At 38.0% G+C, this 15216-nt stretch overlaps 1 protein-coding gene across 1 annotated transcript; it reads right to left on the bottom strand.

The window, feature by feature from the left end:
- Window positions 1–1305: 1305 nt before the first annotated feature.
- Window positions 1306–10370, bottom strand: LOC113832330 (exocrine gland-secreted peptide 1-like). The gene is made up of 2 exons (XM_027387488.1): window positions 10320–10370; window positions 1306–1494 (listed from the first exon to the last, which is right to left on the bottom strand). Exons 1-2 carry the CDS (start codon window positions 10368–10370, stop codon window positions 1306–1308), a joined length of 240 nt encoding a protein of 79 aa, XP_027243289.1.
- Between the last annotated feature and the right edge of the window lie 4846 nt (window positions 10371–15216).

Genomic DNA, 15216 nt, shown 5'->3' with positions numbered 1-15216 from the left:
AGTACTGGAATAATATGTGTGTTCCACCATGCCTCACTATATCTTGATATATCTGAAACAAGTTATTTCCAGGAACAAGGCTCACAGAATCACCCAAGAAGAGTTTATAGACTCACAGAGACCAAACCAGCAATCACAGAGCTTGCACAGGTCTGTGCTATATCATAGTTTTTGTTATTTTCCTTCTGATGATTCTTTAATTGAATTTGAATGCTGTATAAATGAACCTAAATTCACTGAATTTCTTTTTAGCTTGATAAATATTCATTTCTGCTTCCAATTATTTAATTTTATTGCTGATGATGTGACAGTATAAATAATTGACCCCAAAATTCAACAAGGGAACATCTACATCTGATAAGCACCTTCAGCAAAGTAGCTGGACACAAGATTAACTTTAGAAAGTCAGTATCAACATTAATATCAATATCCTATATACAATGGATTCATGGAAATAACACCCATCACAATAGCCACAAACAATACATAACAATATCAGAATTTATTTTTTAGCACCAACTTTCCAAGCCAAATTGCTTTCACTGACCCAAAGAAGAATAGTCTCACATTGAATCATGGGTGTTCTGTGGCAAACACATATCTTTTATTCCATGTTGAATTAATAATCTAGCTTCCAGAGAAGACATCATAAATTGCACAGCAATTCTTCTCTCTTATATATACTTTTACTCTTTAATATCAATTAAAAAGCTAAACATAAAGACCAAAAACTCAGCAATGATTATTAAACTGAGTGGTTTAGAATGCTACTTAAATATGGGCTTTAGTTTTAAACAATAGAATTTATAGTGGAACAGATAATGATAAACTTTCATGTAAGAAAAATTAATGTAGCTCATGTACTGACTGAGAAGGAAGTTACGAAGTGATGCTAATTACTAGCTGCCTGCTCATTGCACTGTTGGATCAAACAAATTCTTTGCTGCCTCTGGCCATTTATAACATTTGACTAGAAGGAGAAGAGACTAGTATCATTTTTATTACAGTCTCCACACTCTACTGGTATTTGAGTGGGTATCTAAAGAGGATTTAGGACTTGAAAGAGAGCCTACTAAGAGGCACCACAGGAAGGACACCAGGAAGCTCCTACTTAACTTTAATGGGAGACCAACTCACACATCACTAAGTTCAAGAATTCATTCAAAGGAGAGAATGGGGAAGAATCTTGTTGGTGACTAGCTCTGGTCCCTTGAAGCCTATGGGCCAATCTACTGAAGTTTACTGGGTCTACTTGATACTTGTGAGCACAACATTTTCTCAGGACATTCAAAACTGTAGCCAGGTCTAACATCTTGTGATCAAATTGACCAGGTCTTCAAACAATATTTGGTCTTGATGGGAGGTAAGGAGAACACTCTCCAAGGTCTGTATGATATTTCCTTCACCTTGCCATTCAATCTTGTCCAAGTCAGTCTTGATGTTTGTCTTGTGAGAAGTTGATATGGTGGGTTCTTTCTGAGTTGGAGTCAGAACCTGAGGTAGAGAAAATGTATTATAACACAGTTTATAATAAGAAACATGAGACCTACCCATTTGTATTTGTGTAAGATACACTAAGATGGAAAGACGCTGTGAGCACTAACTCCTTGTCATCTGCAGTTAGATAGGATTGGCTCAGTGTAAGAGCTGGAGCTGTGTAAGTCCCAGTTTCCAGATATTAGTACAAAAACACCTTTCACTCTATTCAGGGAGATTAAATTGATATAGTGAAGAAAGTGTTTCTCAGTTTTTTCAGGACATTAGACATGCAATGGCTGAGCTATTAGCAGTGGCTCAAATTGATTAGCACTGGTTCAAATTGACATATACATCTAATAGATGTGTCTACTCTGGGATCAAGCTCAGGGGTAGTAGAAAGATTCTGAATTGTCTGAACAAGCTCTAAGGTTGATTATTCACAACAATTGGTGGCCTATGGGTAAGAGCAATGCTTTATGCATATTTAAACAGACACAGTGTCATTTTATATTTTCTCTGATATTTCAACATGAGGAAATTTTGGAAAAAAGATATGTTTCAATTCTTTTCTGTGTACTGTCTCTTATTTTGCTATTCCCTGTTTATAGTTTTCATCTTTCCTGGAAATAAGTCAGGTGCCATGGTTCTTATTGTGCAGACATAATTTACAAAAGACCTTAGAAGTGCCATTTTGTGAAGAGCAATTGCAGATTGTGCCAATTTGCATATATAAATTTTCACCTTTTTTCCTTCAATAAGAAAATATAAACACAACTAATGAATTGCTTATCAACCCATGATTTGGCAGAAGAGATATTTCATGTTTTCATTGAGTTTTATATACACTCTACTTGTTGCACAAAACATCCCTTTTCAATGAGTATCCAAGTCCTACATCCTTTAGATGCTGCTAAAGACAACTTAGTGTGGGATATACTCACCTTCCTTCTGAACACATTTAAATGGATTGTTTTGTGAGTTAAAGGAGTTCTGTTTTATTTTGTATGCTTTGTATACATTCCAAATCCTCCACATTTTTATTTTAAGTATATAATTTGCTTCACATTTTTGTCAGGCTTAATGACAATTGAAAGCCATTATCAGCAAAGATTGAACACATTTTACAATTTTTAATGCCATTTCTCATTCCATTCTTATAATCGTATGCACTCCATAATTGTCACTTTGAAATTCAAGCCCTGTTTTTTTCATTGCAATTCATGGCTAACATTTGAGTCAGATGTCACCACAGAGATCTGTAATGTCTTTTTCCTTGATCTTCACTCATAGATACCAATAAAAGTCCAGTATCTAGGAAACATTGCAGTTCACTCTGCATCTCCATATATTCAGTGACTACATGTTTCAGTGTGACAGATTATGTGCCTCCTATTGGTGAATAAGTATAGAGTGAATTTACATAATGTTTCTGCTTCCAAAATGTTAGTCAAAATGTTCCCTCACTCCACTTAATCATGTGCAGATGAGGAAATGTGTTTCAATTGAGTTTTATTGTCATCTCTTCTGTGTGTTGCTCTATATTACTTCTCATCTGACCACTTTCCTTTTTCAAGGTTGCTGGGCAGTCCTTCCATTTCCCTGTGTATTTCAAAGACTGGGACTCTGTCTCTGTGACCTCAACTTTGTAAATAATATCGTCTTACTGAGGAACTTGCTTTCAGATCCCAGTCTTAGCTCCAATTGCTTGTTCCATAGACTTTGAGTCAGGACAGCTCCTGTTGGAGGTTCCTGTGCTTCTGTGGTTCTCAGGGTCTTCTCTTTCATTGGGTAGAGGGTGGGTTTATAGAGTGTTGTGGCCACATGAGTTTGTGCTACATTGGCTGCTGCTTCTAGTTGGCTGTTTTGATTGCAGAGTTTCTCTTGGGTTCTTCTTCTTCTTACACATCAGAATAATTGAGAGAGTGACATGTGACAACAGCTCTGAGTAATTTACCAGTGTCTACTTTATAGGTCTGTAATCCACTATTTTACTTGGGCTGTCTTTGCTCCAGGGGATTTCCTTTACTTCTTTTTAAGACAGTCTTCTATTTCTAGTTCCTTCTCTCTCTTTCTTTCTCTCTCTCTCTCTCTCTCTCTCTCTCTCTCTCTCTCTCTCTCTCTCTCTCTCTCTTGCTGCTGGCCAGGTCAGCGGAAACAGCTCAGGAGGATCCTTGGAGCTGGAACTTGTGGCAGCCTCTTGTGTTAAGTGTAATCTCTCCCAATAAAGCTCATTTAACCTGTACTAAGCCTAGTGAATCTCAATTCCCATGAGACAGTTAAGCTTTGATGGGGGAAGTGCTTCTGTGTATGTGTTTGTCTTACTGGATGATAAGTAAAGTACTGTTTGGCCAATGAGGCAGCAAGTTAGGCAGGAGAGGAGTTGAGGAGGATTCTGGGAAATGTAGTAAGAAGTGCTGATCCAGGCAGGACATGACATAGCAAGGAGACTCATATTTAAGGAAGGACAACTACGAAGTGGCCCCTTTTCCCCTTGGCTCTTCCTCCAGCAGCACCATGTGATCCTGGGGATGAGGACGCCAATAGAAGGCGTCCAATAAGATAAATCTTATAGATTTATGATAATTAAGACTGAGCTAGCAGATGAGAAATCCTAGTCATTGGCCAAGCAGCATTTATACATAATAGAAGTCTCTGTGCATTAATTTGGACCCTAACTCAGCGGGCAGAACTCAGGCAGCTGGTGTAAAGTGCACACGTGGCTGTGGGGCTCGGGTGGCTTTTGGTGGAAAGATTTATCATAACAAAGGTTCTATTACAAGAGGGGATTTTTTTCTACTTCTTAGTCCTTTAGAGGTGTCAATCTAACCAAGTTAAAACCAGTTACAGTTAGGTTGAAGGGCTCTGAGTAAAACACAGCCTCTCAGCTTCAATTCAGTTCTCCAGACAAATTTTACCCTAATGTCATTGTAGCCATACTAATCTGTAGCCATACAAATTACTTACAGGGATAAAGTCTTACCGATGTTCTCAAGGCAAGTAACTAAAGACAAATTTTGTCTGCTGAGATATACTAAACAGACAGACAGTCCTCAAATGCTCAGAGATTTAGAGACTATGGCATTTAAAATGTTTTATTAAAAAGCTTTCTATAACAGAGAGATACAGCCGGGTGTTGGTGGCTCTTACCTTTAATCCCTGCACTTGGGAGGCAGAGGCAGGTGGATCTCTCTGAGTTCGAGGCCAGCCTGGTCTCCAGAGCGAGTGCCAGGATAGGCTCCAAAGCTACACATAGAAACCCTGTCTCGAAAAAACAAAAAACAAAACAAAAGAAAAAACAGAGAGATATGTCAGCAGCTGACATCCACCAATTTTCTCCAAAGAAGACTGGACACTGAAAAAACTCCACCCACAAAAGTGGTAATTCTAGCCACTGAGCAATTCTGCCTTTCACCTCAACTGCTGAAAAGGACTCTTCGGACCATGGACAAGAGGACAGTTGAATTGAATTTCTCCATGTTGCTTGGGCCAATGGTAGACAAGCCTTCCTAAAACTCCTAATCCACAGGTCCCAAGCTATCAGCAGAAGGCAGGTGGCCTTAAAGCCTATGCCCTCAACAACTATGGAGGACCTTGAGGAGTGGTTGTCTATGCAGCCAGCTAGCAAGTCTCTCTCATTCTCTAATAATTAATTCAGGTAAAGTTTTACCCTTCTCAAGAACTCTGATGCAGTTTGACGGCTGTTGGTTTCAGTGTAACTTCTTATAATTTCTTTGTTTAAAAATGTTTTAAGGTATAACAAACTAACTTAAGGTATACAAATGCAAGCTATCAGATTTCTTTCTCATTATGCTAGTGTTCTTAGTCTTAACATTAATCCATAAAGTTCAATAAACTATTGATCCAACTCTGACAAGGTACTAAACAACATACCATATGATAACTGCAAGCTCAAAATTAAGCTGCTTTTCATTGTGCTAAAGATATCAGACAGTTTAAAAAATGTTAATGCTTTCAGCCAAATCATTTCTGACATGAGTATACTGCTAATGTGTCTAAAATCTTTGTTTTCACAAACTCAAAGGATTCTTTTAAGTTTCAAGGAGCTGAATTGGACCCCACAAACAGGTCAGATTCACTCCAAATAAATATTATTCAACCATTCTCAGGTCCAAAGACTACTTTCTCTCATCTTGGGACCCCCCCTCCGAACCCCTCCCTCATCTGACAATCTTCCCCTAAGGTACCAAAGAACCCCTGCCTCATCTTATAATCTTCCCCTGAAGTACCAAGACCTAAGAAAATAATTTTTTTTCTAAACTTAACTTTGTATTCTGCTCTGCCAACATCTTGCCAAGTCTAAGAGGCGCCAGAGAGTTCCATACAGTCTGGACTGCAATGAAATAACCAGCTACCCCAGCACATGACAGCATCCCAGCTTTCTCAGGTTCCCCAAAGATGGTCGACAACCTCCAGATCAGTAGTCTTGAGAAGCAGTCTCTTTTTCCCCTAACCGGCCTCACCTAATTCCCCACCTTTTTAATAATAAGAAGAGGTGGGATTATTGGAACCCAACATTATGCTCTCCCTACCCCCTGACAATGGGTGAGACACACATACAGTATTCAGGCAGATACGCAGCTCAAAGGGCTGTGTTTCATGGCCATGTCATGACTATGTCATGCATTACAGGGCTGAGTAAGGACTCAGAACTTATGTGCAAGCTTCCCCCTTTAAGTGAACACCTCCACATAGTTGCCCCCACTTCTCTCTCTCTCTCCCTCCTCTGACCCTCTTCTCTGCTTCTTTCTCTCTCTCTCCCCTCTCCCCCTTCCTCTTGCCTTTCCCTTCAATAAACTCCATGTGGTTAATGAATCTCTTCATTTGTGTTCCATCACTCCTGTAATTTAAAGAAAAGAACAACACTTACTGATGCAGCTTTCTATGCTATGTTCTTTATGGGCTACAAGTCTTCATTTAGAACACTGTTTAAGTAGAGATAGACAAATGATGAACTGAAAGGAAGTGCAGTAGTATAAACAAGCCAGTGCAAGAAACATTGGAAGAACAGATTAGAATAAAATGATTGAAAACCTGACAAAGTATCAAGGATGTATAAATCCAGATGTTTCAAACCATTATCTGTAAAGTTAAATGAACAGAATTAAGCATAGCTCACTGTCTTCTACTGTATGATAAAGTTTGATAAATCATACTCTGCCCTGCCAAGTAGAAAAACCTCAAGCAAACTAAAAGTAAAGATATCATGCCAAATCACTGTCTAAAATTTGGGCCCAAGATATAGACAATACCAAATCCAAATGGCAAGGACCTGCTCTAATAACCCATATTCAGGGTGCTTCCATCCAGTCTCACCAGCTAGTCTGCCCAGGCCATGCTTGGAAGAAGTAGAGTGGGTTGAGGAACAGAATTAGACAAGGGACAGGAGATAGAGCCAGGAGGGTATACCCTGAATACTGAACCACCCATGTTTACTGTTCAGTCTTTTTATATCCCCGTCAAAAGAGGGAGATAAACAAAAGACTTCCTTTCCAAGATACAAAGAACAAGAAAATGTAATTACCTTTGCATTACCCAAAACATTAAGTAACCATACCTGAGATACGATTATATTGTTCATGTAGGACATGTAGCAACTACATCCTAGGCCAAACATCCTGTTGCATTTACGTCTTAAGCCAAACATTCTATTGTCAAGGTGTGACACAAAATACCCACACCTTAGGCCAAACATTCTGTGGTTTGACCTTTAAGGAGTAATAATAGTCTTGTACTCTCTGACCTTACATCAGGATGAAATGGAATCAATTCTGTGGGTTCCCACAGCCTACCGTTAATGATGCCATGGGACACAATGTCATACTCTGTATTCTAACTCTGCTGTGAAGACATTTTCTGATAACAGTGTCAAATCCAAGATCCATTTTTTTGAGGAGGAACACAGCACTTTCAAAGTTTTTCTTCAAGTGCTCAATCTGGTATGCATAGTAAATATTAAGGACCACACCAGACCTCCAGGAGAATTTTTTGTTGGTACAGGAGCAGACATTTTTTTTATGCCCAGGATATGGAAATATGAGTTTATGACCAGGGCCTGCATAAGACTGGGATCACGTATATTCAGTCATAGATGAAAGAGGGTCTCACAGAACCTAGATCCTCTCTAGGTAGGCATTGGGAGTTGGGAGTTGACACCTGCTGGAGCAGGGGAAGTCATTATCTTCAGTGATTTAGCCACTGATGATTTAGCCACTGCTCCAGAGATCACCTCAAACACATGATAATGTGTGGTAGCTCAGGTTAAATCCAGTGAGCTCTAAAACAGCATGAGACATTAAGCAGGATAGTTACTCATTGGGAAGTGAGTTTATAGTTCATGGGAGATGGAGGGAAATAGAATCTTAGATCTGAGTGTGATCAATATGTATCATATTGTTGTATGACATTATTAAATAGAAATTAAAGGGAAAACATGATAGTAAATATTTTATAACCACAAAAGTTAATAGTTTGAAACATAAAACATTTCCATTCATTTTTGATCAGATTACTATGAGGAAGAGTGAGTGGCCCATCATGATTTCATTGAGAATCTTGCAATGAAACAACATGTGCATATAAAAAAGGAAAGTTAAACCTTTAGTTCTAAAATAAAGCTAATTACTAGATTTTTACAACTTCAGTACTGGATCAGAACATATTCTTTGCTGCCTCTGGCAATTTTTAGCATCTCACTGGAAGCAGAAGAGACTAGTTTATTGTGTGTAATTGCAGTCTCCACTCTCCTTGTATTGGGTGGTTCACTAAGGAGGATAGAAAACCTGAAAGAGAGGCCAATAAGAGGCACAGCAGGTAGGGCACTAGGAGGCTCCAGGTTAACTTTATTGGGAAATAAACACACTTTTCACTAAGATCAATAATTCATACAAAGTATAGAGGTTTTGGTGTACAATACTGACTTCTTGGTGCCTAACACTGTTCCCTTGAAGCCTATGGAGTAATACTCCTGAAGTTTAGTGGGTTCACTTGATACTTGTGTGAACAAGAATTTTTATGCCAGTGAAGATAGTGCACAGGTCTAATCTGTGTTGATTATCATTAGTCAAGTATTCAAACAATATTTTGCCTTGATAGGAGGCATAGCTCATTTTATCCAAGGAACTGTATGTATTTTTCTTTGCCTTGGCAGTAATTCTCGTCAAATACAGTTTTAACATTTGTTTTGTGATCAGCAGATATGATAGATTCTTTCTGCAACTGGGTCAGAACCTGAGGTAATTTTTTATAGCAAGGTACATAATAAGAAACATAAGACCTATCCATGTGTATTTGCACAAGATGCAGTCATATGGGAAGAGGCTATGAGCATATGACTCATAGACCACAAATGGAAAACTCATTTCTTATCATCTGGAGTTAGGGAGGATTTGGCTCAGGGCAAGAGCAGGATTTCCATTCCATACTCTTCCAGGACTGTCCCACAAATATGGGAACACATTCTCCATGGTTGCTCAACTCCTAACTTTCAGATACTAACACACAAAAATCTTCTAAGCTACTCTAGGAGATATAATTCATCTAGTAAAGTGACTGTTTCTCAGTTTCTTCAGGTTAATAATAGAAATGCAACTGCTGAGCTATTAGCACTGATATGTGTTCAACTGGACACATTATCTTGTGGAGGTGTGCATATGAGGATCAACTGCTGGGGTGGGAAAACATTTGGGAATTGCCTGCACAAGATCTAAGGTTGATTATCCACAACAATGGGATGCCAGAGCAATGCTTAATGCAAATACAAACATTCAGTGTCATTTAATTTCTCTGATATTTGGAGTCCAGTTATTCAATCCATCATAAAAAAGGTGTATTTTTTTTAGAATCTCAGAGTTCTGTCCTCATATACCTCACCATACAGTCAATACTGCAATTATCTACTCTATGTCTATATCCTATTTTATAATCCCATGAACAGCTATTAGTGAGTGCTTGAATAGACCAAATACAAATACCAATTCTGGGAGGAAAAATAGAATTGCTAGACATCTGTAATAATGAATCACAGCATTTTATCTAATCCAAAGTTGTTATCCCATAATATTCATTTTAAAATCAAAACCAAGTATAAAGCAAATTCATTTTAAAACTCAAAATGCGTTTTCCTAGCCTAAAAATAATAATTTTCTACTTTTTATTCTGTCTTGTATTGTATGTGAAAATTCTTCTGAAGAGATGTGTTTTTCAGAGGGATTAAATTTAAAAATAATATATAAAATATAGCATCCTAAGAGTTTTGAATGAACAATATGTCATCAAACTTGATCAGGAACCATCTGTTTGATACAGAGGAAGGAGTGGTTATTTGTCTCTCTTGATTGAAGCAAATGTCACATGCTACAGATGTTAATGGATAAATTTGGCTGCTTGTCCAAGGGCTTAACTGTATTTGAGACCAAGTCCTTTGTTGACTGCTGGGTTCTTCTGTAGCTGACTCACATTCCACATTGGTATCACTGCAACTGAAGACAACCTTTATATCCACATTCAGTCTTTAATGCTGTACTGACAGACATGTATTTCAAGCACCTTAGATTTCATTTCTGATGTCTGGTAGTACCCTATATTTGTAGTACATCTCCCTGTTCAAGTGTCCTGTACCCACATTCCACTGCTGGATACCATAACTCCCTGTCATGGAGAGTGAAACCTTACTCTCTCATCTCCATGGCTATATTAAATCCTCCTAGACCACAGGAGAATGCTGTCACCTATCAGACGCTCTGGATTCCTGAACTCTCAAGTAGTGTACTATCTTACAAATTTGTCAGGTAGATCTGACATGATTATCATTTTAAACTTACCCTTCCTTCAGTAAGCATAGAAGGCAGCAGTAATGTAATGAGAAACAACATTACTGGAAAAGAAGACATGGCTGAAAGTAAACAAAGAAAAAGTCCTGGTTGATTTAAGCCGTATGTAGGACACAGAGATAAAGGACCCATTGATAGAAGATATGCCAAAGCAACTCTGTGTGACAAATTCATTAAGGAAATAATGAGGGAAGAATTGCCATGTGGGGTTGCTGTAGTTTCATTATTCCCACCATGCCTCTAATAGGGATAACACATAAGCTAAAGAACTTGACTGGTGTCCCGATGTGTACTTGCAAAGGCTGGAAAGGTCCTAGTTTCTTTCTGCTTATGTCTGTTCCTCGGTCCTCAAGAGGGAAATATGGAAAAAAGAGATCAAGTTCAATTTTTCCTTTCTTTTCTTTTTTTTTCTGTGTACCATCTCTTATTTTGCTCTGCCCTGTTTATAGTGTCATCTGTACTGGATATGAATCAGAGTGACAGGGTGTGATTATGCAGACATAAACATACAAACACCTTAAAAGTGACAAACTGTGAAAAGCAAGTGCAAGTTATGATATTTTTTCTTAAGATCAAATCAATTTTCCCACTTTTTGATACTAAAATACAAACATAAATTAAATAAATAAAATACAAATATAAATTAATTAATTGCATAATTATTCTATTTAAGCTCACTCAATCCATCATTTATTAAATGGGTTATATCATGTTTTCCTTAAGTTTTAAACATACTCTACTTACTGCAGAAAATACCCTTTCTCAATGAGTCAACATGCTTTAGATGTTTCTAAAAACACTTAGGGTGGTATGTACTCACTCATAATCCTTTGGAACACATATGAATGACTTATGCTATAAATTAAATGTACGGTATCTCATTATGTATACTGGGTGTACATTTGGAATTCTCAAAAATATTAAAAACATGTAACTTGCTTCAATTTTTCTTGCTTAATGATAATGGAAGAAATTATCAGCAAAGATTTAGTATCTTTTATATTTTTAAAAAACAATTCCCAATCTGTTTTCTCTCTTCAAATCATCCCATAAACTCTGTTAACTCTCTCTTTCAAATTTACTCTCTTGTTTTTTGGTTATTTTTTTTCCCACTGAGATTCTGGACTAATTTGAGTCAAAATGTCCCTACACATACCAGTAATGTCTTTTCCCTTCATCTTCCATGATAAAGACACCAAAGCTGCCCAGGATCTAGAAAATAATCCAGGTAACCCTGGATCTTTATACTCAGTGTCCATACCTTCCCGAGGAACAGCCTTGATTCTTCTTCTTGGTGGTCTATTAAAGAGTGAGTTGTTTTAATTATGTGTTGTTGAGGAGATTCATTCAAATTGACTCTTCTAGTCATCAGTATGGAGCGTTCGTCTATAGTACTTCTCCGCTGACTGGTTTCATTTTTCAAGATTTCTGGACAGTCCCGCAGCGTCCCCATATAACTCACACTCCGAGGCTCTGATCTCTCACTAGCCACTGTAATCTTAGCATCGTAAATACTGTCATCTTACCTTGGAACTTGCTTTCACCCTCCACAGTCTTAGCTTGAATTATTTGTTCCGGAGACTTTTAGTCAGGTCAGCTCCTATTGCAGGCTCCTGTCTTTTTGTGGTTCTCTGCTTCCTGTCCTTTTATTGGATAGAGGGCGGGTCTTTAGAGTTTTGAAGCCACACATGGTTGTGCTGCATCGGCTGCTCTTCCCAGCAGAGTGGTTAGAGTTAGAGTGCAGAGTTTCTCTAGGATTCTCCAGCTTGCTTATCAGAATACGTAAGAGACTGACATATGACAGAAGAATTTAGTAATTTCCAAGCATCTGCTTGATGGGCCAGTAATCTACTCCTTTACTTTTGCTGTCTTTGCTCCAGGGATATTTTCTATACTCCCCCTTTTTTTTTTCCAAGAAAGGAAGGGTTTATTTTGGCTTACAGTTTTAAGGTACAGACGCTCATGGCAAGAAAGGGAGAATGACTCTATCAGTGAGAGCAAGTACTTGAATGTGGCTTGTCACAATGCCTCCATACCTTAGGAAGCAGATAACAGTAACTGCTCATGCTTAGTTAGTTTTATTTTGATCCAGTCTTGGATCTCAGCCCATGGGCTGGTACCACCATATTCAAGGTGAATCTTCCCTCTACAGTTAAGTTTCTCTGGAAACTCTCATCACAGATATATCTTGAGGTATCTCTTGGATGAACCACAAGTCAAATTGACAATGAAGATCATTATGAACCACAACATAACCAGGAGCCTTCGCTTCTCAAAAGGCTCCTGGGTATATTACAACATAAATGCATTTAGTTTATCTCTAACAGTTCCTATCAAAACCATTTGAAAAATTTTTAATAGCCAGAAGTTCAACATTTTCTTCTAAAACTCAAAAAAATAATTCTTTAGCCATAGCCTTTTTAAAATCCAAAACATGCTACATACTTTCAATATTCAGTTGTAAAGAATAAACATTCTTACTCCAAATGGGAGGAATAGAGATATAGTAAAAACAATTAAGACCATGAAGAACCCAGCATGGCACCCATCAATTCCTTCAACTCTATGCCTGACATCTGTGGCTCTTGGTGGTATTGTCTGGCTCTAAAAACCTTCGGTGATTCTAAATCTAGTCCAAGTATAATGAAGGCTAACACATGAAAAATTTAATTAATAATAGGAAACAACAACTAAAACAGGGAAAAAATGTAAAAAAAAAAAAACCAGAGCATAAACCTAGAGGGTATTATTTCCCAACTAAGTTCTTGGTAAAGATAATACTGAAGCAAATTAAACTTCCTTCATAAAGTGGACCATCACCAATACATGAATGCTTATGATAAAAAAATAGTAACCTCACTATTGAGCAACGAAGTCATAATTTAATAAATTATGCATAAACTGCATAATTTAATAAATTAATTTTAATTTAAACATAAACATGTTATTTATCTTTTGTCAAAAGTCAAACTCTTGCATTTATTTAGTTATTCTATGTGTTTTCACACAGTGCATTTTAAATTTTTTTTTTAAAATTAGAAACCACTGAAGTGAAATGCAATTAATGCAGATCGCAATGTAGTCAGAGCTAGTTTGAAAAACAGATGGTTAATTAGGGAAGTACTCACATGATGGAGCCAATCCTATACAACCAGGCAGGTGAGGGAACAGAGAGCACTGCATGTGTGCGACCCTCATATTTAAAACCTTGCTATGTCACTCTGACCACACCCAAGTGTGCATGGTCAGCGTCACCTGTGCCAGCCCCCAAGTGGGTGTGGCCAGCATTTCCCTATACAATTCCCCTTTTAGTCTAAAAGAAGATTAAAACTTAACAGTGTAAATTATCTATAATTAATAATCATAAGGATGAATTACAAGAAGTTATAATAATCTACTAATGTCACATCTTAACTATATATATTCCAACTAAACCTTATAGTCTTCTGAAAGAGATGTCCAAGCTTGAACACCTCCTTCCAAACCCAACCTTAAGCAATAGGAAACTAGCCCTAACTAGGTGTCAACAGTGGGAAAAGGGGGCAGTATTCTCCAAGCTACTTCCTGCTGAACTGGGATGATGACAGCATCATGGGGTCCTGAATGGGTTTATATCCAGTCTGTGTCTGGTGGGAGATGCCTGATTGAAGGCCCAGTTTGAAATCCTTATCTTGATTGAAGTTCTTATATTGATTGAAGTCAGTACCGAAGTTCTGATGGGAGTGTCAGTTGAAAAGAATCAAGTTGGATCCAGTGTACTCGAAGAGGTGTGGCCCATTTTCTTTCTGGAGCGTCCAGGGATTGCTGTCAGGCAGTTCTTCATTGGCTGTGTGGGACTCAAACATAAATGTTAGTAGAGAAATTTTTACTTGTATATGCATGCATACAGGGAAAGGCAACAATGGAAAAATAACAAATATGAAGGAATGTCTACCTTGAGAGAAAGAGGCAAGAAAAGACAGATGACAGTTCCCAATTTTTCTCCTATTCTGTATTACATCAATTGGCTTCTTGATATAATACAGAAACTCTGAAGATTATTTTAACAATGTGTGTAGATTTAGAGGAGGAAAGCTAAATCAAACTCTAAAGCCAGCATTGGTTTCATTGAATAGGGACTAGGAAGTAAAGAGAAATAAATGTAGATGTATTTTTAGAGTTTTGTTTGATGGTAATAACTACCTTATCTTCTTTAATATAACTATCTTATCTACCCATGCAGTGTCCCTTGACTTCTGGAAATGAGTTTTCCTGTGAAGATAAAAACAAACATTCCCTTTCCTTTGGAAGGTTTCTATACAGTTTATGAGATATGCCTTGGTAGATTACCTGTCATTTCTCTTTTTCAACTCAAATCTTGATTAACTTTGATGGTATCCAAAGATTTTCTTCCCGGGCTCATCCCTTTCCCCAAAGTAACACACGTCCTGGCTTCCACACAGAGGATAGTATATCTTTGAAGTATACCAGTATCCCACTTCTGACACCAGGTAAAGTGAAACGCAGTTAATGCAAATCGAAATGGAGTCAGAGAGCTAGTCTGAAAAACAGATGGTTAATTAGGAAAGTACTCAGGTGATGGAGCCAGTCCTGTACAACAAGACAGGTCCTCACAGACAGTGCTAACCTTATATTTAAAACCTTGCCATGTCACTCTGACCACACCCAAGTGTGTATGGTCAGTGTCACCTGTGCCAGCCCCCAAGTGGGTGTGGACAGTGTCACCTGTGCCAGCCCTCAAGTGGTTGTGACCAGCATTTCCCCCTACAAACAAGCTTGTTTTGCATGACAATCCCAGTTCCCTCTCCCTCCTCTCCTCCCTTGCCTCCAACCAACTCCCTATCTCAACCCCTTTATGCTCCCCAGGGAGGGTGAGGCCTTCCATGGG

The sequence above is a fragment of the Cricetulus griseus genome, assembly GCF_003668045.3.
Source record: "Cricetulus griseus strain 17A/GY chromosome 1 unlocalized genomic scaffold, alternate assembly CriGri-PICRH-1.0 chr1_1, whole genome shotgun sequence".
Taxonomy (NCBI): Eukaryota; Metazoa; Chordata; class Mammalia; order Rodentia; family Cricetidae; genus Cricetulus; species Cricetulus griseus.
Note: the sequence above shows the minus strand (reverse complement) of the source record. Positions and strands in the feature narration are given on the sequence as shown.

Excerpts from the sequence above, each read along its gene's own strand:
- LOC113832330 (XM_027387488.1), bottom strand. The coding sequence starts at position 10,370 with ATGTTGTTTCTCATTACATTACTGCTGCCTTCTATGCTTACTGAAGGA. Across the intron at positions 1,495-10,319 it reads CTATGCTTACTGAAGGAAGG|GTTCTGACTCCAACTCAGAA; the intron begins GTAAGTTTAAAA and ends TCTCTACCTCAG.